Here is a 24,222-nt window from a genome sequence, read left to right as displayed (position 1 = left end):
GTGAAGCCATGTGTCTCCTGTTCACCCTCACTGTGCCACAAGCTCCAATTCCTCTGCTCTGTAGCTCCATGAACAATTCTGGGCATGTATAAAAATTGTCCAAATGTACACAACATGACACAAATGTTCATAGCCCTGAAGCAGCTCCAGCACAACCTGACTTGTCAAGGGACAGTTCTCTCTTTGAAAGAAATACTTTCCTGTATATGTACTTTCAGGCAGAAACCAGTATATGCTTCTGCCAGTACAAAATCCTTTATGCCATACTTTGTGGGCTTGTCTGGCATATATTTGCAGAAAAAAAGGTGTCCCTTTTATTTTATCATAGATTCATGCACAGACAAATCACAGCCAGGCTGATAAAATTGTTTCTATGTTGGTTCCACAATTTGAAGCAGGGGCTGAACTTTATGCATGGAGTTATAGCCTGGCTCACCCCATGGGATATGCTTCTGTTTATTACAGAAGTGAATAAAACTTTGCGTCATCAAGTACCTATCATCACACTGCATACCCTGTCCAAAGCCACCAGGGGACAAAGCACGTTTGGACCAATGCTTCCTGAAGTTATTTCACCAGTTCTGTCCCATCTCTATTTGTAATGCCACAGCGCGCTTCATCTCGTCTTTTGTTGTGGGTTTCCACTTTGAAAAACGAGAATGCGATGCAAGCGCAGCCCGCGATTCAAAAAATTTCTCTGCCTACCTGTTTGTCTCGTCTGACAGTAGCTGAAAAGCAGCATCAGGAGAGAGCAGCCTGAAGTAGTTCAGCAGCTGGTAATCTGTCGTGTCCAACAGCAAGCCATGCTGTCTTGTGAAGTCCGGTAGCCAGTTCGGCTCCCACGGATCAATGTCTGTGTATTCCTCCCACGCGAACCTTGCCGTAGATGCATCGGCTGGTGTCCAATCAGCTGATGCCGGCTTCTCACTCTCTTGCTCGATCTCCTGATCACTGTCAATAAAATCCGATTCTGAAAAATCAGAGCCCGACTCCGCGATAATGCACAAAACATTGTCTGCCGAGTGTTTTCTTTTCTGCACTCACTTCGCTCCCTTGTGACATGTCGATGCCATCTTGCCATTGTTTACATTTCGCAACTCACGCACACGCAAGGATTAGTTGCCGAGTTAACGAGTCTAGCATTCCTCCAAGCACAGAGGGAATGCCTGTGACGTGACAGTGAGTTTTGTCGCCATTAACAGCTGATTGTCGCCCTCAATCCCTGGATGTCGACTTTTGTTGACATTCGCCCTCAACCCCTCCTGTCGACAAAAGTCGACATCTGCCCTAAAAGAGTTAACAGATGTTTAGTACCGCTGGTACCATGGTTACATCACTTAGTTGTTTTATATAAACCAAATAATGCGTATTAAGTTCAATTCAGTCTTCCCACAGTGGGCTGTACCTTTTACATGATCCATGAAGGTGTCCTAACCACAAGCTTAAACCACCTCAATTTGCTAACCTAAAAATTTTGAAGAAGAACATCTATAGTCTGATGCAGTAAATTGCAGGTTTCCATTTATGGGCATTTGTTTTGCTCATTTATGCCAGCTACTCTTTTTCTTTCAGTGCAACTTGTTAGACTGTACTCCTCTTCAAAACTGTAAAATAGTCACAGAGGTTCACCAATACACTACAATATATCATAACACACAGATTGATTAAAATGTAGAAGCTCAGTCTAGACCTTGGCAAACATTGCACAGTCATTCAAAAGACCTGTATATGGAAAAGCTGAGAGACAAAAAAAAATAGGTTATTTAAAATAATATATAACCTAATTATTAACCACAGAATTAACTGGTGATACTCCATAGAGAGTATGAATCACCTACCTATGCAAACATCAGGATGCTAAACATGCTAAATGGTGAGTGTAGTAATTGAAGCAGACACTGTCTCACATTTTAAAAGCCTTGTGTGTAAGAAGTGAATAGTAAAATTACCTATTAGACTGTTTCCAAAAAGTGAGTATTTCTGTTCGCCAGAAAATTAAGCTGACAATGGTGTTACATTGATTAATGATGTTTCCCTACAGCTCAAATAGACAGAGTTCTAGTCCTGTCCTTTTCTCTGTCTGTATGGAGTTCACACTTTCTCCCTTAGATTACTGAGTGTGCTTGCACGTGCCAGCAAGGCCACTTGTATTTTAGTAGAGACCTTGCAGAGGTGAATGCAACATGAACTGTGAATATGCCCACATCTCTCATGAATGATTAGTGGGTGACGTTGAGCTCTAAGATTTGTCGGCAAGACAGTGCTTTGTATTAAAAGGCTCTTCCTGTCTCCAGGGCCATCTCTGTTTTTGACCAAGTTGTAGCAGTGAGTATTTGGTGTAGCTCAGCTTTAAAAGTACATCAAGCATAGGCTTGTGCTTATTTTTGTATGTATTTTCTTTCTGCATATACAGAGGTGGCCAAAAGTAATTTTACAGACGTTTGTATGGAAAAAGACATGTGGGTAAAGAATGCTACATTCAAGAGCACTTTAATAATAATAATAAGACAAAGACAAATAATACAAATGATACAATAATTAATAAATAAATGATAATACAAGAATAAACTCTGTTTTGCATACTCACAACTGTAAACTTGCTTAATATATGTCCTATAGGGATGCTCTGATTAGATTTTTTTAAGGCCAATACCATTTTACTTGATCGACTGATTCATAATTGTTTTCCCTTTGTCCCTTTAAAAAATTTTTTACACTAAGCTTCTGCATTGTCAGATGCATAGAAGTGTTATGTCCTACATTAAAGTGTTAATTTTGGTATTTTTTTTATAATTAAACTATAGACCACAGTTGTTAACTGTTCTTTTTTTATTAACAAAGTTAAATTCTGTAGGGTTTATTGTTAAGTGACTGGAAAACATGACTTGGCATCCCTAATTGGAAAGGTTAGGATGGTGCCCTAGATTGCGACAACTACAGGGTGATAACACTGCTCTCGGTGCCGAGTAAGGTCCTTGCTAGGGTCATCCTCAATAGGATCCGTTATTACTTGCTCACTTATCTGTGACTGGAGCAGTCTGGTTTTATGCTTAAAATGTCTTCCATCAACCACATCCTGGCACTGAGGGTTCTCATCAATCACAAATGTGAATATCAGCACAGTTTCTTTGCAGCCTTTGTCGATCTTCGTAAAGTGTTTGTCTCAGTTGATTGAGCTGCCCTTTTGGACATACTGAGACTTCGCGGGATCCCCCAAAGTTGCTGGATACCATGGCTAGCCAGCCTGTATGCTGGTACTGTGAGTGCTGTGCAGAGTGGAGGCAGAACCTCTACATTTTTCCCAGTAGATTTTGGCCTACTGTGTTCAGTCCTTGGGTGTTGGGCAGGGTCTTGCGTAGCAGCGGCTGTGAAGCATCTGTTGGTGAAAAAAGATTCACTGATCTTGACTTTGCAGACGGTGCTATGATCTTTGTGGAGTCAGTTTAGGCTCTGATCGGGGCTCTCGAGAAAATGAGTGAGGAGTTTGTGTGTCTGGGCTTGAGAGTGTCCTGGATAAAATCCAGGCCTTTATTAACCTCTTCAGCACTGCCATCAGCAATGTGTCTGTCTGCGGAGAGAACATCGACCTTGTCGAGAGCTTTACTTACCTCGGAAGTGACATTCATGTCTCTAGTGACTATTCCTATTAAGTCAGTAGATAGATTGGGAGAGGATTGGGAGAGATCAAGAGGTTTCTGGAAAAGGGTGTGTGGCACTCCCAATATCTCTGCAAAAGGACGAAAGTCTAAGTCTTTAGAGTCCTGGTGCTTCCTGTTATATTATATGGTTGCGAGACCTGGAGACTATCCAGTGACCTGAAACGATGACTGGACTCCTTCGGTCCTGTGTTTCTTCAGAGAGTCCTTGGGTACCACTGGTTTGACTTTTTTGTTGAATGAGCTTTTGCTCATGGAGTCCCAAACAAGGTATATTTCCTGCATTGTATGGCAGCGTCAGTTATGGCACTACGGCCGTGTGCTGTGATTCCCTGAGGTTGATCTGATCGCATTATCCTCATTGTTGAGGACCTGAAGTGGCTGAACCAGGCCAAGGAGATGTCCCTGTAACACCCAGGTGCAGCAGATAGACTGGACCTGCCCTGACTGGATTGCGTGTCTGCCTAGGGGGTTGCCAACTGGGATCCCGAGCTGCTTCGTCATGAGGTAGATGTGGCAACACGCTGCATGCTCCCTGACCTGAAATGCAATGGTGCTGGTCTTTGTGAGGAGTTGGTCGTATTAGTACAGCTGACGGAGCAGATGTTAAGTTTAAGTAAGGAATCAGTGTGTATTAGCATGAAATAGCAATAGATTTCTGTGTATGAAAGTAGAAACTCACAATTTAGCAAGCAGTCAGTTCTGCTCCAACATATGATTTGTCCTATAGATTTCAGAGCACCTTATCTTATCTACCTTTGATTTACTGTGCTGCTACTTCTAGTTTATATCTTTACAATGCACCCATTAATTATTGAACCCACAGTAATCTGTATGATGACTACATACACTAATGCCTAACTTTTTTTTATTCTAAACTTGTGCCAGCATATAGCACAAAACTTTAAAGCTGGTAAAACAGAGACCTACACCTTGATTGCAGCATAAATATACAGGGTGAGCCAAAAAAGGTACCACATTTTAAATGTTTATTCAAGAAGAACGCTACAATTTAAAATAAATTTCATTACGACACAAGAAAGGGTATACAAAATAGATTTTTTTCACAGTGTTTTAAAAATGATGTCTTCAAGGTGGTTGCCATCATTAACGATACACTTTTCGAGATGATTTCTGAACACTCTCATGCCTTGTTCTGCCATTTCAAGGGGAATAGCCGTAATTTTGTGGCAAATAGTGTCCTTGAGGGCTTCAATGTTTTGAGGTCGGTGTGTGTATACCTTCGACTTGAGAGAGCCCCACAAGAAGAAATCAAATGGAGCGAGATCAGGTGAACGTGAAGGCCACCCAACATTGCCGCGTAGGGAGATCAGCTTCCCCCGAAACATCTCCTGCAAAACTTGCATGGATCTCCACACCATATGAGCTGTTGCTCAATCCTGTTGAAACCAGACATCCACCACATCCATTTCTTCCAGTTGGGGCCTCAAAAAGTTCTCTAGCATTTCAATGTACAGTAGACCCCCGCGAATACACGGTTCAGGGTTCGTGGCCTCAGTCGTTCACATATTTTTCTAATAATTGTTAGCGGAAACTGCAAATATCCTCCACAATTTTTTATGGCTTTTTTCGTGGCAATACTGCACTGTAGACAGAACAGGAAGCAACCGTAGAGGAAAACGCGACTTGGGATAGTGAAAGTAACCAATCCAAGAGCGTTGTACTCTACTAGAATTTGAAACTACAACACTCAACAGTCCCTGCAGTGGCTCTGATTGATCTTCTGCTGAGGGTGCTGGGGCTGTTGGGGTCAAAGAATGTCAGCATGGCTTTTAAAAAGTGGGTCGGTGACCTAAGAAAAAAAAAATTTTGTAATTTGTGTTTCAAGTTCCTGTCTCTTTGCCTACCTTCTGTTGGGTTACCTGTACTTATTTGTTTTGTCCTGGATCGTTTCGTGGTTGGGGTCTGGATTGTCTGCCTGTGTACATGAGGACTGTAATTGATTCATTGCCATCCAGCAAAGAAAGGAGCGCTTCTGAACCCGTCCACCCGTCTTCACCATTTCAGGAACTACTGGTAGGACTACTGTATCTTTACATTCCCATTCAACATGCGGATCTCTGGACTATCTATTTTCATCATTACATTTCATCCTTTGCCGTTTTTCATGGACTTTACTGTGTGTGTTGGTGCTTTTTTGTATTTAATGTATAATCGTCGTAAGGGGAACGGGGTGATATCGTTGTTTTCATTTGTTTTCATTACATTCCTTATTTGCTGTTTGATTACTGGTTTACTTTGTTTTTGTCTCTGTTTGTGAGTGGGTGTGGATTAGGTCAAGGCTGGGTGCGTCCCTGGAATCATCACCATTATCTCGATGGTGTGAATCTTAGCGGCACCAGACCGCTACAGCATTATTCATTTCTCCTTGCTGCTGATTGACTACTGCCCTGTGACGCATCTCCAGCTGAGTGTTCTCGTGTTTTCTGTTTTGTTCTTCTTAATCCTTAAACCACTGCAACCGGCTATAGTCGTTTCCCAGTGCCATTTGCCAGCACGCCAGAGCTGATCGAGCTGATCAGTCAGTGACATACATTCGTTGAGCAGCCAGCTCATGACCTCTGCCGGCCCCTACAGGACTGCAGCCTCACTGTCCCTGGGATTGAGCCGCTGCACTAGATTAGCCTGCAAGCATCAGCGTTTACCTCTGTGTGCTTGCGTACAGCCAGTTCTAGCGCAGTTGACTCTGTGATTTGCTGATTTTCATCAATGGCGTCAGTTGCACCTTGTACAAATTGTTCTAGTACTTTTTTTAAATAGTTTTTACTGTTCATTAGCAGTGTGTAAAATGATCAATGTTGCAGTAATTGTGATGCTGTTTGCATGAAAAAAAATGTGTTCCGTTAAAATTTCACTTTTTCTTTGTAAATTGTGCCGTTTACTTAAAAAGTGCAGCAAAAAAATATCTGGCGTCCAGGGATGCATTAACCCCCAAGTGTGTGGCAGTTTAAGGGTTAAAGCCCCAAGATGCCATCGAAATGTCCTGCACCTTCTAAGGCTTCTGGCAATGAAAACGTGCTTGCATGAATTACAGTACATATAGCGGTAACATTGGTATTTTACATTCTAGCACTGCGGGTGACATATCAGTGCAGTACTATACAGTATACGAGTTTAACTTTACATTCTTTTTTTAGGTAATGTATTAAGGTGAGGTTGAAATGAAATTAAAGTGTTTTGGGGGCATACTTAGGGTTTAAACAATAAAAATAGGCATTTTTTTAACCACATCCATAATATGCGGTTTTTCACAATTCGCGGGTGCTCTAGGAACATAACCCCCGCGAATGTCGGGGGTGTATTGAAATGTTCTAAAAGGACGGTGATCGCTGCTCTCCCATCCTCAAAAAGTAAGGGCGTATAATGGCAGGTTCTGCAACAGCGCACCAAACTGTAACATGTTCACTGTGCAGGTTTCTCGATGAAGTTCATGAGGGTTGGTTTCAGCCCAATATTAAAAATTTTGCTTATTTACGCAACCTTTCAAATGGAAATGTGCCTTGTCTCTGCACATGACCATGGCATCTCAGTGAACGGTTTGCAGAATGTTCACACACAACTCTCTACGGCTCTCCCAGTCTCTCTCAGTGAGTTCCTGCACTATCATCATTTTGTATGGATGGAAATTAAGGTCCTCATGCAAAATCTTCCTCAAAGATATGTTGGAAATGCCTAAGGCAAAAGCACGTTTGCGTGTTGAACATTTAGGAGACTGCAAAACTGATGCCCTTACAGCTTGGATGTTTTCAGACATTTGTACAGTCCGAGAACAGCCTGGAGATTTTCTGTTCAGTGGTGTATCTGTCTTGTCTAAATTTAGGCACCCACTGAAGAATTGTTTTCAGATTTAGAATGTCATCCTTAGGAAGAATGCCGAACTGTGTTCAGAAGGTGCTTTGCGTAGAGATGATGGATTCGTTGTTTTTGAAGAATGCTTTGACATCGAAAGCATGGTGCACGTTGGACCAAAGCATGTTGCCGACTGAAAATTCCAAGGGATCGCCTATCAAAGGACCCCCACCCCAACCCCCTCGGCTGTCTCTACGTCGTGTAATGACCTTGAGAAATGTGGTACTTCATTTTAGCTCACCCAATACAAAGGTTAATGAAACTATCTAATACATTGATTTTATAACGGTTTTGCACCATAGGGACACAATTTTTTTTCCCAATTTTTTTTCCCTTCACTGAATCAAGTGTATGACCTAGTGCTTTCCAGCCCAGCCACAGCATAGAAAATAAGCAATATAACTCAATGGCCTAAATGGCCTGGCTCGACATATTCCAGTTGTAGCAAACAGCTGTTAGAATATTTTCAATGAGTTTTAAACTTAAAAATGAGGAGTGGAAATCTGCATAAATTGCAAGCATGCTGTATTTTACCTATTATACTTTACTATTGATTGATGTTGTCATGTGACTTTTAATGTTTCTTGTGTTTGTATTTATAAATTTTATTTAGCGTTTGTAAAAGTGAACTACTAAAGTAATTAATAGCAATCTTAGTGATTAAATTGGTAGCTCATGGAATAATATTTATATTGTATACTAACTGCATATTTTTGGAACTGCTGTAGCTTATTCTGCTGTATTGGTTAATGTTTTCTGATTAACAAATTTTCTTCAATAAATTAAAACATGTACAAACAATTTTACTTCACATGTTAAGTGGAATTGAAAACAACCTGATCATTTTTGGAATTTGTCAATGTATCCACTAGGTTTTTAAGTGTGCTTCCATCACCTTTCTTAGTTGCAACTATTACTTTAGTGAATGCACTTAACAATATTTCTAGTTTCTGAAATCTAAATGCAAAGATTAATGTCCCAGTGCTGCCAGGTTTCCAGATTCCTGTAACCCTCAATTGAGAGAAATGGGTTTGAAAATAGGTGGATGGTTATTTAGATAGTTTATCATAAAGGAAAATATTACCACTTTCACCAGTTACTGTAGAATTTGCAAATAATTTACTATTTCCTACTAAATTAGTTCTTTTTCTTCTTAGTTTGACAAAGTGCATTTCAAAGAATAATTTCTGTAGTACTAGGGTGTTGTACCGTGTTAGCCATTATGAATGTAGAGAAAAGCCAAGCAAAATGACATCTTTTATTGGCTAACTAAAAAGATTACAATATGCAAGCTTTCGAGGCAACTCAGGCCCCTTCTTCAGGCAAGATGTATTGAAAGCTTGCATATGGTAATCTTTTTAGTTAGCCAATAAAAGGTGTCATTTTGCTTGGCTTTTCTCTACAAAGAATAATTTCCAAAATGATGATGTTGTTGTGTGCATGAGTGGGCCTGAGGTGAACTTGCACTCTGTCCAGTGCTAGATCCTGCCTTATGGTTTTTGCTGCCAGAATAGACTTCATTCATCCCTCCACAAACATAAATTGAATTAAGCAATTTTAAGAATGTATCTATAATGTGCAAAGTTCCTCTTTGCTTACAAAAATGAAAAACTTGAAACAGTTATGTCTTACTCTACAAAAGTATATGCATTTATGAAAGTTTTTTTTTTTTTGCCAAAACGTTGGTCTATGTCATGTTCATTGGGGATATTGAGTTATGTTGTTCTTTGCTTTCCAAAACACTTTTTCAAAGGATGTTATTGTTATCTATTCGCTAGTACTTTAAGTGAGTTTGGTCATTATACTTAATGTGATTCTTGATATGTTTTTGCCTTCAAATCAATATATATACTATTTATCTCTTATAACGGTTTCCTAAACATGTTTTCTGTCATTTATCAAGGTTGTAACATCATTTTCTCCACAGTGAGACTTCCTAGAGTCATCCATCCATCCATTTTCCAACCCGCTGAATCCGAACACAGGGTCACGGGGGTCTGCTGGAGCCAATCCCAGCCAACACAGGGCACAAGGCAGGAACCAATCCAGGGCAGGGTGCCAACCCACCGCAGAACACACCCACACACCAAGCACCCTAGAGTCATCTTCTTTTTAATGAAAGTATTAGAATATAAGATATTTTTAGTCAGGGGAAATCTGTTATTCAGGAATAATAGAAGTTAGTGTAAACATGGTTTATGAGGCAATAATATTTTAAATTCAGTCAAAAATCTTCTGTTTTTAGCATGTCTGTATTATAGTAAGAACAGCAAGCTGATTAAACAAAACTTTAAAAATGTTTTTTTTTCTTCTTAGAATTAGTATTGTTTCCCAAACAGTATTGTATACATGCTGCTATGTTACTCCTTAAACTTAAATGTGTGACATTTAAGCACAGGTGGTGATTACTGGCCTGAGGGTGCCACTGGGTGATTGAAAGGGATTTTGACTCTAGTCAGTACTCTGTGAAACATTTGACATGTAGCATATATGGTCACAACACATTCCCCAGAGAGCAGTTAGGTAGAAACCGTACTGCATGTACTTTTCCAGAAATAGTATTGGGGATAGAAAAATTCCCAGAAAAAGCAGTTAATGACTTAGAAAAATAATTTGATACATTTTTGCTTTCTGTCAAGTGGAGTTAGATCGTCTTTGGTGTTATGCTGTTACAGGTTGTCTTTTTAGTATCTGAAGCAATTCAAAAATTTAAACTTATTTTGTGCCTTTTGTGCCTGATATAGTGTACCTGAATAAAAATGTAAAAATACAGGGTGGTGCAGGGAAACGGAAAATTTTCAATTGACGTTCAATGCACAAATATACACATTTAATGATGAAATGAATTGTACAGGATATGCAATTAATGATGGTAATCAATATCCATTTTATGTTTTGAAGAAAACATCATGAAGGTGTTGTCCATTTCTCCATACATATTCTGACAGCCTGTTGTGGAAATTCTGCATTGCTCGACGTAACATGTCAAGAGGAATGCCAGCAATTTCCTCTTCTATCCTCCTTTTAGTTCAGCAATGGTTGCAGGACATGTGCGGTACACTTGGCATTTAAGATGTCCCCACTGAAAAAAATCCCTAGTGAGATCTGGGGATCTCAGAGGCCGTGAAATGACACGCCTTCCAAACAATCATTGAATAGGTGCCATCGATTGTTGGTCAGTATATGAAGTGGCACCACCGCGGGGCTTCTTTTTCTAAGGCTCAACCCATTTCTTCGAAATCACCTATGTTGTAATCGCATGAGCAGACAGGATACAATCATGACATCCTAACTGGTAATGACGCTGAAATTCCCTGTGCACAGCAGTCACACTATCACCATTCTTATAAAAGGCTTTCACATTGAACGCTCGTTGCACACCACTCCACTTCTCCAGTATAACTAATGGCAAGGGGTTCTAAACGAGGTCGCATTGGTCCCAAACAACTGCTGACACCCCAGGGTCGCCAACACCTAGTTCCAGAATTTCCCATTTGCCTGTGCCACCCTGTATATCTAACATATTTTGAGCATTTATCATAATTGTTTGTTTTTTACATTATAACTGTAGACAATATAAATTTAAAAAAGGGAAAGAAAAAAATTGCAAGATTCATCGTACGGAAAAAGTTACATTTCAAATGACCTATTCCATCCCAGTTTTAACCAGAATCTTCTGAGAACTGAACCCCAAAACATGTGACGTTGAGACTGCTGCTTTTACAACACTAAAAACAATCTTGCATGTTGTTATTTTAATTGATTTATGCTGTACTGTTACCTTCAAGGCCTTTAATCCCTCCTAGACATTAACCTGTGATATTGTTTTCCCCAGTCCAGCCACAGAGCTATAAAACAAGTGTCTCGCACACTCACATCTTTGGACACATGGTTCAGCAGGCAGAATAACAGCTGTTATGGGTACAAAACCTTAATTTTCATTTCCTTGCAGACTAATACATTGCCAGTAGTGGGGAGAATGGGAAGCTGACCAGTTAGAATCTGGGACTGAACATTTTTACATACAAGATTTTTTAGAGGGCGTGTTCAAAATTATGTGTTTTTGGGGGGGGGGGGGGGGGGGGGGCGGTTGGCATGTCATTTTATGTTTTAGTTTGTAGTGTATTGGTCTTTTAAGTGGAAAAGTGCAAACCACTTCATCGGTATGATCTTCTGACTCACAATATACTGTGTACCATCAGTGGAGCCTAGGTGAGAGGCTAATGATGGCTTTAATATAGTTTGATATGCATTCAAATACAGCTAAGGGACAATAAGAAGAAAGCTATAAAATACGAGGGCAATCCTAAAAGTAAGGTCTCCAAAGCGGTGGGGATGTAGAGAAACTGTTTGTACGGCTGTTGGCCACACTGTTGTGATTGGTGCTTCCTCCACTCCCAAACAAGCATGTGTGGCTTCGCTGGGATGCTCAATCTTGGCTTGGCAGCCCTTGAAAATGGAGCTCCCATTGAACGCTACCGCCAAGTGCGAAGTTCGCGCAGGAGACCGTCAATTTCCGACGAGACAGTCGCGAAGGTTGAGGAAAACATGCGTAAAGATCGGCGGTTGGAACTTCATCACCCACCCACCCTGTAGTCTGGACTTGGCACCCAGTGACTACCACCTGTTCCCTAAGTTGAAAGAACATTTGTCCGGAAGGCGATTCTGCTCCGACGAAGAGGTGAAAGATGAGGTTCAACGCTTCCTGAAGGACATGGCGGCGAGCTGGTATGACATGGGCATTCTAAAACTACCACAGCGTCTACAAAAGTGCATCAACCGAAATGGCGATTATGTAGAAAACAAATAAGTCTTTAACCTTTAAAATGATGTAAACATTATAGAAAATAAATGGTTGTTTGTATTTCTAAAAAAATAGGAGATCTTACTTTTGGGATTGCCCTTGTAGTTTAAAATAGGCTTTAAGTTGCACAAACAAACTGAAGTAACTGTGCAAAGTGTCATTGATCAGGTAAAAAAGTACTGGAGTCTTCAGAAATACTCCAGCAAAAATAACATCAAGGTCAAGCATGAATGTGTTGAATGCATTCATGCTTTGTTATGGTTATGAGCTGAAAGTTCCTGGTGATGAAACAAAGCAAAGCCACCTTGCAATGGAAAATATACTACATTTTCTAAATATTAAGGCCAACTTACTTAAATAAGTTATTTAAAATCAGGTACCATTTTTGTGTACCATTTTGGATATTCAAAAATAAAACAAGTTAAGCTGTTAATTGAGCATTTGCTGTTGGTATGTGGCACTCTTGCTTTACTGTGAACATCTACTGACCAGTCTCCAAGCTAGGTCTTTGTTTGCAGGCTAACATTAAAAGTAAAGTGAAAATCTCCGAATGATGTTGTATAGGCAGCCTGGCACAATGAAAGATAAAAAGAAAATTCATCTAGCTGTTAAGCAGCTGACAAAAATAGCAAGCAGTGTGCAAAGCTTGTAATCATTTCAGGGACCCTGTTAAGCTAAGCTAAATCCATAGCATTTATGTTTACCCTGCTGCAGGGGCACAAAATAATTTGCATATACTACTTCAAAATGAGACAATAGCTTGAAGAAGTGCTTGACATTTCCAGCAGCAGAATTAGCAGTATAATCCTCCATAAATTTTAAAGCGACAGATTGGTTGATGTGCTTCCATTGCATTGACAAGCGGAAAGAAATACAATTTGAGGACATGTGGGAGCCGTCTCTTTGATGCCTTACTAACTCTGTGAGTGTATATTATGCATATGAAAGAGATAAAGCTATGAAGTAGCCTTCCACAATGCATGTAAATTACTTTTGTAAACTTTATATGGCTGTATACATTCCTTGATACAAGCTCATTTATAAAATCTTTCATGATTTCATGTAAAGTATTTTTATAAAAGTCTTTACTTTAACAGATAGATAGATAGATAGATAGATAGATAGATAGATAGATACTAGTTTGTAGTGCCAAGTTTGTATATTGTAATTGTTCTTATTTTTTCCACTTTGTAGGTTGATCTAATCAACACCTTAATTGAGTTGTTGTAAGTTTGTGTTGTGTGCAAAAATTTTGGAGATCAAGCCAAAAGGGTACATTCACAGCTTTGAAAAAACAAGACAGAATTACTCAAAATGGCTAAATGTTCATTAAACAAACTAAGGTTATGTTTAAAAAGATGAGGTTGTGTTGAAGTGTCCAATGTATAAAATAAATAAGGTTAAGAGGGCCCTTAAGAAAAGTTTTTGATATGGTTATTGAACAATATTTTAGTTTTAAGAGCAAAGGCAAGAGGGCTACATCTGACAAAATATTGAAATGGGAAAATATTTTTGGGGAATTGGTAACTTCAACAGATGGACATTAAAACAGTTGATGAAAGAAAATGCCAGAAACAGTCCTAGCCATCCATAAAGATAGCAAATGATATGCTTTAATAAAGAGAAAAGCTTTACATAGTGGTGTTGTGGTTCGCACTACTGACTGTAGTTTCAGGCACCTAGATTCAAATCATGGCCCTTTCAACTGTTTTCCTTTCCAGCTTCTGCAGTTCTTCTGTCACATACAGATTAATTGGTGTCCATAACATGTCATGACTTCTTATCTGTGCCTGTTTTGCCATTATGTAAGTCATTATTCCACAAAGAATGTGATCTTTCTTTATAATTGAGTATATCACTACAGATAAAACTAACTAAAGTTATCATTTGCAGCATATAGCTGTATAGAGTTCAAGAAGAAAAGTGTTAAATGTTTTTATATATGTTTTGTCATTTCCTTGTTTATGTGCTTGGTGTAGACTGTAAACTAAAGTGAGAGGAGTGGGAGAGCAATGTTTGGTAAAGTTTGGTACAGTATGGTAAAAAAGCAACAAGAATATCTTGTATTTTCCTAAAACGTATTAGTATCTTGTGAGACAGCTAGGACAACATAGGTTTGGTTTTCAAAACTCTAGTCCCTCTAGCCATTCCGTGTATTTGTTAATCTCCATCATTGCTAACATGAATATTTTGAAATATTCTATAGCACTCAAACACTACTCTTTTGCCCTTCTTCCGTCTTGAACCACAATGTATACTATAAAACAACACACCCTGCTTTTTTATTGCCACCAGTATGTACTGATAACACCCAGCAGTACTGATGCATATCTGTCTGCATAATTTAATACAACATGAGATTCAGTAGCCCAGGTATTTTTTTTTCAGTTTTTAGTCTTCTCAACTCATTGTCACTGCTTCATCAGGTTTTGAGCTTTTTAGTGGGAGATACTTGGATCATCTTATGCCATACCCTTTCCATGCTAAAGTATAATGAGGTGTGTATCCTGATGTGATTTTTTTTTTTCTAATAAAATAGACTGATATACTGTATTAATGCTGGCTTGTATCTCGCACAGTACTGTGTTAGGTTCAAAGCCATTGACATTTTTAGCCTTGCCCATTCATTTTTTTTTCTCTCTGAGAGCACAAGGCAGGTGAATAGAGCACTGCTATAGGATTGGCATGTCCACATGCAGAAAACCTTTTGTTTTGTGTGTTTTTTTTTTTCTTCTAGAAAGCTGCCTTCTTAGAGGTCCACATTATTCACAGTTCAAAGCCAGTTCAACATCCTGAGTTTATGGTCCCTGAACTTTACAAAGATTCAATTGGCCTGTATTGCAAAGCATTATTGGGTTGTGAATATATGGGACTACTTTTTCATTCGTGTTTGATCCAACGATAAAAATAACACCATCTTTCTATTGGTATTAAGTGTCAAATATAAATAGAAATTCTGAAATGGGGTTCTTTTTCTAAGGAACTGTAATTGCCGCTTTATTAGTTTTGCAAATAACAATAATAATAATAATTTTTATTCTCTCCCGGTTAAATGACAGATATTTTAAAGTTAAGGCAAATGTTAGAACTTTTCAAAAAATTTTAGGTTTTTTTTTCTTTTTGCTCAGTGTTGAATCACTTTAATTACATGTTTTTTTTTTCTTCCCACTAGGTGTATTCTTCTTCCTCTGCTGGGTTTAAAACCTCCACCACAATCCCTCTACATTTTGGTAGATTCAATGGATGAGGGACGTTACTTTGGTGAGGCAGAACAAAGGACAAGTAGCTCTTCTCGATCTATAGCAGAGCTTTTAGCGAGCCATCATGAATTTTTTCCTCCCTGGCTATTACTTATATGCTCTGCACGGAAGCAGAATAAAGCTGTCACCAAATTATTTACAGGTATGGCTGTTTTGCTCTCCTTACTTTTGATCATTCATTCTGGTTTTTCCTTTCTAATTTAGGCGAGAATATAATTTGCAGTCTTTACTCCATGTTATCTTCTGGTTTTTAATTAGTGCAGACTCTGCATACTCTAAATTATATAGCATGAATACCATAAATAGTAGAATTCTTATGAATTAAATTATTTTTTATTATTTTTAGATTTTTTTATTATTTTATCTGATACATTTTATTATAGAGCATATGAAACATATTGGGAAGAAGTATTAAATATTCCCAACTAAATGCATGAGTTGATTTAATTATTTAAGAAGTGAAACATCATGATGGTGCAGTGTTTAGCACTGCTGCCTCATAGATCTAGGGTCCTGCATTCTGATCCCATGGTCGTTTACCTAAGTATTCCATATGTATAACAATTTTCAAATAGAGCCTCATTAGAAAGTGCTTTACAAAAAACTCAAGCGTACAACAGAAACATGGCATTAACTGAAATGCACAATTGAGGTGTCATTATCTACTATCACAAAATATGTTCTCAGTAAGGTTCTTAGTAATCTAAGTTTTAATTTCAAATATGACTTGCCTAGAAATTAGTCAGTGCATTCACACTGGCTGATACTAATTTTAACTAAAGAAGCTGACTGTTAGAGTCAAATAAATCAAAAATGTCTGTATTGGTACACTTCATCCAGTTTCGTTTATAATAGAAAGGGCCAAAGTTATATATAAAATTCAATGTCTTTTTCTTCCTGTGAAAAATTGAATTGAATTGAATGAAAGATCACTTGTGTGGCTACAATATTGCAGCATAGGTCGTTGTTATTGTTGTTTTATCTTAGTATGTTATTCTTTATACTTGTGTGTTAGTTTGACTAGCTGCATGACCTCCATACTGAATGATACTGAGTCACTTGTGCTCAAAAACATTCTTTCCTGACATGATTTCACAAATTACCCAGATGTCATAATTCTGTATAATCTTTTTATATAATTTGCAGCATACTTAATGGCAGTACGGGGAGGATCTATCGCAAAATTTCCAAACAAATAACTAGATAGAGAATATAGAAGCAGGGGTGATCATATTTAATTAAAATATAAATTAAACATGTTTTAAAAGTTAATGTTACTTTATAGGTGAATTTTAATATATTTCAATAGGGAAGTGAAATAAAATAACATGTTTCATTATGTTCTGAAGCCTCATTTAGCAGCAATGTACACAAGACAGGAGTCAGACCTGGAAATGGCTCCAGTCTGTCATAGAGCCCACTCACAGACACATCCCCCACAAATTTTTAAAGTGACAGCTTTCATTACTATTATATTCTTACTATTTTATTTAAAATATATATAATATATTCTTCATTCTTATTGTTACTCCTAGAATAAATATATTAGAATTTCCTAACGCTGTTGTTTTCTTGTAATATAGAAAATAAAATTGAACAAATTACTCTAGTTGTAGAGAGAGCTAATATGTAGTAGTATGGATAAAGTACATTATTATGCTTCAGAATAGTCAGCTTGGAATTTTTACACTAAAATACAGTGTAAGTGCTGACACTGGATGTGCCTTTTAATAAGCATCATTTACCTTCACTAAAAACATTGTAGTTTGTTTCTAACTCAAAGTGATCACTGTGTAATTATCATTACCATAATTGATTTAATTAATTTGTGCTTCTGTATTGTTTTTTATTTAGTGTGTTACCTAAGCATTTTTGAATACTTGCTTGTAAAATGTGAGACTAATTGGTTTATTCAAGTTAAAAATAAGCATGTCACTGGAACTAGCTCTTTTAACACTTTCTGTTTCTGAAAATATTTCAATCATTTTTTTATGGTATTTAGCATATATTGTATCCCTCTACCGTTCTCAATCTGAATTTCTGATTTTTTTCAGTTTAATGTTTATTTTTTTGGAGTAAGAAAAGTTTTTGCTAAGTTTAAGGTCATCAGCAAAGCATCTATTAGATACTTTTGTTCCCCGTTCTTAATGATGTTTTTTGCGTTACTGTTGGTACAATGATGAATCACAATCAATCAGTTAATATTCCTTTAATGTACTGTTTTTACTGTGTGAGCATTGTTATAAAAGTTTTTGGAAGTATATATGGTAGGGTCACTTGCAGAATAATGAATATCAATGATTTGTATTTTTGCACGTTATGTTAGAATTAAATAATATGTAAATGTGCTAAATAAAGAATTTAAGTAAATATATTTTATGAGCAGCATTTTCCTCATTAGATTGGTTGGAAAATATTGATCTGTCCTAGCATGAGTGAGTGTGGGTGTGTAATGGACTGATGCCTTATAATTGGTTGGTTGATTCTTAACACCAAATGCTGCCTGGAAAGGCCAAGAGCTCTGCAACACTAAGATGAATTACGTGAGGCACAAAAATAAATGAATGAAGATGTCTTTAGTATTTATTTTTACAGATGCGGTATTCATGACATGCAAGATCATCTCAAATAAATACTGCTTATTAACAGAGTTTTTTTTTTTCTACAGTTTACATTTTATTTTTTTAAATAATAAAGGGACATGGCTTGAGTGCACAGATGTGCATATGTGCCTAAATCCCTTTTCATCCATTTTCACATCTTCTTTTGGTTTCATTTAAGTTTTTATTTCATCGCTGTAGTATGATGCATATCCTTCATATAAACTGTGACCTGTCATCTTTGGGTGTCTGACCCATTTATTTCAGTGATAATCTTGCTAGAACTCTTAGTATGTTTTCCAGGCAATGCAATGTCACTGTTAGAATGAATTGAATGCATTTTGATTTCAAAGCATGCTCATTCTGGGCAGTGTTTGTATTTAAGGACTTTTCTGGACTTCCATTCATGTTTTCTTAGCAAGGTTAAAGTCTGAGGTATCCAGCCTCTAATTTGAACATTTCATATGTACATTTTGATGAAAAGGAACTGAATCATTATACTTCATTTTTTCCAAAACACCTGGCACAGTTGAATGATTAGTCTTCTGTTTGTAATCGATGCTACAATCCTTCATTTAATATAAATGAAGACATATGAATCTCCATTAAATATTATTGGTATTTAGGTATGAACATGTTTATCTGCTTATTGCTGAAATATAATCCTAGATTTTTTTTCTGCCAAATTTAGTAGTCAAATATGATTTGTTGTCCATTTAAATATGTATTCAGTTTATAATGCTTGGGCTGTTAAGATGTCAGACCAGGTCTGTTTAGGCAATACATTTTTGTAAAATTAACGATGAAAACCAAAGCCTAGCGGACTGTAAAGTGTGAAAGTAAACATAAGAATGAGCACAGCGAATTTGCCTCTGGTGGCGCACAGCATCAGCCAGTGTTGTGGTAGACTCTAGGAAGGAGAGAAGAAATGTCAAATGATAACCCATGGGCAGTGAATATAATAGAAGATCTTGCTAAGTATATTGTTCTTGACAATTAACTTCTGTCGGTTGTTGATAGTGTGATTTCAACGCCTCCTGACTGTGTTAGAACCCAAGTACAACATTCCAAATCATGTCCACATCACAAAATTAGTCTCGCAAGGATGCACAAGTTTTTAAAAAAGGATATTGGCTGCCCATTGCACAACATACCAGCTGTCAGCTTCGCAACTTACATTTGGAGCAGCGCTGTTTGTCCAGTGTCTATCATCAGTTTAACTGCACAGTGTATAGATGAGAATTTTGCTTCCAGCGGGTTATGCTGCATGCAGAGCAGTTTCGAGGCTCCAATACAAGCAAAACAATAGCAAATGCATTTCAAGAAATGCTTGGCACTTAGGCAATTCCGAAAAGTCGTGTGCTCATTTTGTTCTGTGACAATGGCAAAAATATGATTAAAGGCATTGTTGAGGCTGGAGTCCCAAGCTTTTCCTGTGTTGCTCGTTCACTCCAGCTGGCAGTAGCAGAGGGTGTTTTTGCACAGTGAAGTGTTGCCGATGCTGTGACAGTTGGGTGTAAAATAGTTTTTAAGCGTTCCACCTTAGCATACTCCTGTTTAGAGGACATTCAGCATTGCCGCTCTACTCGATCCAAGGTTTACATCACATAGCCTATCAAGTTGGTATTTCATTTAAAAGCAGCACGTGTGTAGGTCACAATCATTTTTTTTATGGGGAAACTAAATGGTAAATGCTAAGATAACTTACTTAAAACAGAAGTATGTAAACTGTATAGTCAACTTCAGCCTGAGGACAAAGAGCCTGACATTGGTTTTCCTGTGTATTTTAGAACAAGTAAATAATTCACTTTATAATGGATTATCCAGAATTATGAGAAATAAAAGCCTTTCTAAATAGTGACACTCCCACCACTATGCTTGATAATAGGGATACATTTTTTTAGAATTTTAAAATCTTAGAATTTTAACAAGAATGGTGTTTTTTTTCTTATAGAGAAAAGGTATTATTCTTCCAGACATCTGAAGGATCATCCTAATTTGTTATGAAGTAGCAGTGTTAATTTTTTCATAGCAAAGGATTATCTCCTGATTACCTTATCATAAATGCTATTGTTATTTCTCCTGCATTGCATTGTTGAAGTGTGAACATGGGATTTGGGTACAGCAGTAGAGGTCTGGAAATCCTTGACTGTGATTCTGGAATTCTTCTGGACATCATGTTTCCTTGTTGTTTAGTGAAATGATTTTAAACTGCAATAAAAAGCAATTATTGTGCTGTTTGGAATTCAGTATGGAAATTGTCTTATAGCTGAGCATTTCCTTTGATATTTTTGTATTTCCTTTGATTCCTGTATGTCTAATCATTTTCCTCTGATGATGATGCCTGATAGGCGTCGAAAGCTAAGGAATAAAAGACTGGCTTAAGATATGTGATTCATTTTCTCCCTTTCCAGATATCTCTCTCTCTTTCTATCGGTATATCTTACATCTACCGATACACTGATAGATATATCTGTATATCGGTATATCTGTATATATCTGTATATATATTTATATATCTGTATGTTTTGAACTCAACATACAGTATAAACTCTTTCTAAGGACTTCTTTTGATTAAAGTAAAGGTAAGGTTTAGTTTTAATAAATGTTACGTCTGAAGGACAAAATGGGTTTCCTTCTTCAGCTTGACAGCATCCCTCACCGCCGGTGTCCACCAGCGGGTTCGGGGATTGCCGCCACGACAGGCACCGACCACCTTACGGCCACAGCTCCGGTCAGCCGCCTCAACAATAGAGGCACGGAACATGGCCCATTCGGACTCAATGTCCCCCACCTCCCTCGGGACATGGTCGAAGTTCTGCCGGAGGTGGGAGTTGAAGCTACTTCTGACAGGGGGCTCTGCCAGACGTTCCCAGCAGACCCTCACAACACGTTTGCGCCTACCAGGCCTGACCGGCATCCTCCCCCACCATCGAAGCCAACTCACCACCAGGTGGTGATCAGTTGACAGCTCCGCCCCTTTCTTCACCCGAGTGTCCAAGACATGTGGCCGCAAGTCCGACGACACGACCTCAAAGTCGATCATCGAACTGAGGCCTAGGGTGTCCTGGTGCCAAGTGCAGATATGAACACCCTTATGCTTGAACATGGTGTTCGTTATGGACAATCCGTGACGAGCACAGAAGTCCAATAACAAAACGCCACTCGGGTTCAGATTGGGGGGGGCCATTCCTCCCAATCACACCCTTCCAGTTCTTACTGTCATTGCCCACGTGAGCATTGAAGTCTCCCAGCAGTACGAGGGAGTCCCCAGAAGGTATACCCTCTAGCACCCCCTCCAGGGACTCCAAAAAGAGTGGGTACTCTGAACTGCTGTTCGGTGTATACGCACAAACAACAGTTAGGACCTGCCCCCCCACCCGAAGGTGGAGGAAGGCTACCCTCTCGTCCACCGGGGTGAACCCCAATGTACAGGCTCCAAGTCGGGGGGCAATAAGTATGCCCACACCTGCTTGGAGCCTCTTACCAGGGGCAACTCCAGAGTGGTAGAGAGTCCAGCCCCTCTCAAGGAGATTGGTTCCAGAGTCCAAGCTGTGCGTCGAGGTGAGCCCGACTATATCTAGCTGGAACCTCTCAACCTCGCGCACTAGCTCAGGCTCCTTCCCCTTCAGAGAGGTGACATTCAACGTCCCAAGAGCCAGCTTCTGTAGCCGAGGATCGGACCGCCAAGGTCCCCGCCTTTGGCCACCACCCAACTCACACTGCACCCGACCTCCTTGGCCCCTCCCATAGGTGGTGAGCCCATGGGAAGGGGGACCGACGTTGCCTCTTCGGGCTGCGCCCGGCCGAGCCTCATGGGTGCAAGCCCGGCCACCAGGCGCTCGCCATCGAGCCCTACCTCCAGGTCTGGCTCCAGAGGGGGGCCCCGGTGACCCGCGTCCGGGCGAGGGAAAACACCGTCCAAATTTTTTGTTCATCATAGAAGGTCTTTTTTGTACATGCACTATATATTTTAACATATGATGCTAACATAACCAAAGCACAATGTAAACTATCCACTAAACATCAGAATAATGAGCTTTTGTTTCTCTTAAAAGAATCGAAATAAAAAACAAAATACATAACACATTGCAATAATCCACTAGGCCTAACTCCTCCTTACTGCATGAGCAGTTTGCCTTCTTCCCTGTCAGATCTTTCATCCAGTTATGTATCCTTTTGTAAGGCTTACATATACAGCTTTCCAAAAGCCACTTTAATTTTCAAAGCTTCTCCATAATGTCTTTAGCCATCAGATCCCAACATTCTCTGTAGACACATGGTTATGCTTCATACCCTTTTCTCAGTTTTCCATTGAAGAGCTATTCTTTTAACAAGTTGCTTCTCCGTGACAGCTCTTCATCTGTGCCTAGGTGGCTTGCTTCAGAGAAAAACAACAAAAACTGGGTGGTTCAATGACTTCCAAAAAGACAGTAATCAGATGTTAACCTCTTTTGGCAAATATATAACATGAGAATGTGGTGGCTGCCCCTTTATAGTCATCATCTTAGAATATTACTTATAGTATTTACAGGACACTCATTCCATCTGTAAAAAGAAATTCTAGCATTTTTTCCCTGATCTTCAGTTCTCACATTATTTTCTATTTTTCTCTTAGTGTTTACATTTTAAAAAGGGCCTCATCCTGTAGGTCAAATAGAACAGTACAAGCTAAAATGTTTGTGTCTGTAAATGCAAGGTCAATCCATGTACAAAATATGAAAATAGAGCAAAATGTTTGACTGCGTACAGCTTAAATCACAGTAACATTCTCATTAATGACTGTACAGTATTTCTTGAACACTAAACATTGGCTATCTGTCCTTCTCAAAAAAATTGAATACCCAGTATTTGCTCCCTAGGGCACTTCTACCTGCCGCCTTTTGTATTAGGGTACATCTTCTGATTTCATATCAGGAATTACAGTGTCTCTTTTCTTGTACATTGGCCCTATTCAGTAAAAACTCCTGATGGATTGGCTGTCCAAGATTAAAAAAATAACATGTTCATGTCTGCCAGGTTAGGTGTAGTCATTGAGACTTTTCCAATTCTGGTGATTCCTCTCTCCCCTATGGACAGTTCTGCCTGAATGGTGTGGGTGTGTGTGATTTTTAATTGTACTGTTCTAGATTTAAAGTTTATTAATGCCTTCAAAAAGAAAAAGCTCTTAACTAAAATTTTAACCAGGTTGACAATAAGATACAAGTTATTCTAGTGTGCCCTCGGCATCATAATATATTGAAAGATTCTTGAAAAATAACTGAAGTTGAGGTAATAATTATATATTTTTACAAATTAAACAGTTGAATCTCTTGAAATGTAACTTGATTAACCTTGAACACTTTCCTCATCAGCCTGATATTTCTCAGTTAACAGTGAGGTCACTCGCACCTCATTTAGATAGGTTTAGTATTTAACGCGTAGTCTGCACTTCTGAGTACATCTGTGTAAAAATTAATCCAATATGTTTCTCCAGAAATTAGCAGAACTGTGCTGCATGGTTTTATAGGAAACATAGCTCTTCTGTTCATGGTGAGAGAGAAAAAAAAATGCTTCACTGCTCTGCAGTGCTAGAAATCAAAAGTACACTTTCCCGAGAACAACACTAGTCAGTTAATTAGTTTTTGCAATAGCCTTAAGTGACTTTGATCTTTCAGGAAGTTGTATTGCGAGTAACATAGTTTGATTGTGGGGGGATTGTGAGAACTTCTCCTGAGAAAAAATTTGGGTGGTCCCCAAGGGTGTGCTGGATACACTGGAATATTTTTGTCAAGTTTTGGCTGTAGCTGGAATTTGAAAACTTGCCAGAGGAACAGCAACAAACTGCCTTTTTCTTGGACAGCATACACCATAAATCTGTGAAACTTATAATATGCACCAAGCATGAATCCAGCAAGAACAGCATGGCAAGAAAAAGCTTATGCATATCTGAAAATCCATTACCTGGATAAAAGAATGTTCCAGCCATACTGAACAGTTATATTTCTGAGGCAGTGCTAATAAAAACATGCAGGTAACAAAACTGCCTTGAG

At 38.6% G+C, this 24,222-nt stretch overlaps 1 protein-coding gene across 1 annotated transcript in view; it reads left to right on the top strand.

Annotated features, from left to right (window-relative positions):
• The window catches only part of ankrd50 (ankyrin repeat domain 50), an 89,228-nt gene that overhangs the window by 18,940 nt on the left and 46,066 nt on the right, over nucleotides 1–24,222 (top strand). Inside the window, exon 3 of the mRNA XM_028802038.2 lies at nucleotides 15,503–15,732. Within this exon, the coding sequence (XP_028657871.1) occupies nucleotides 15,503–15,732 (230 nt within the window). The remainder of the gene's footprint in view (nucleotides 1–15,502; nucleotides 15,733–24,222) is intronic.

The sequence above is a fragment of the Erpetoichthys calabaricus genome, chromosome 5 (genome assembly GCF_900747795.2).
Source record: "Erpetoichthys calabaricus chromosome 5, fErpCal1.3, whole genome shotgun sequence".
Classification (NCBI taxonomy): Eukaryota; Metazoa; Chordata; class Cladistia; order Polypteriformes; family Polypteridae; genus Erpetoichthys; species Erpetoichthys calabaricus.
Note: the sequence above shows the minus strand (reverse complement) of the source record. Positions and strands in the feature narration are given on the sequence as shown.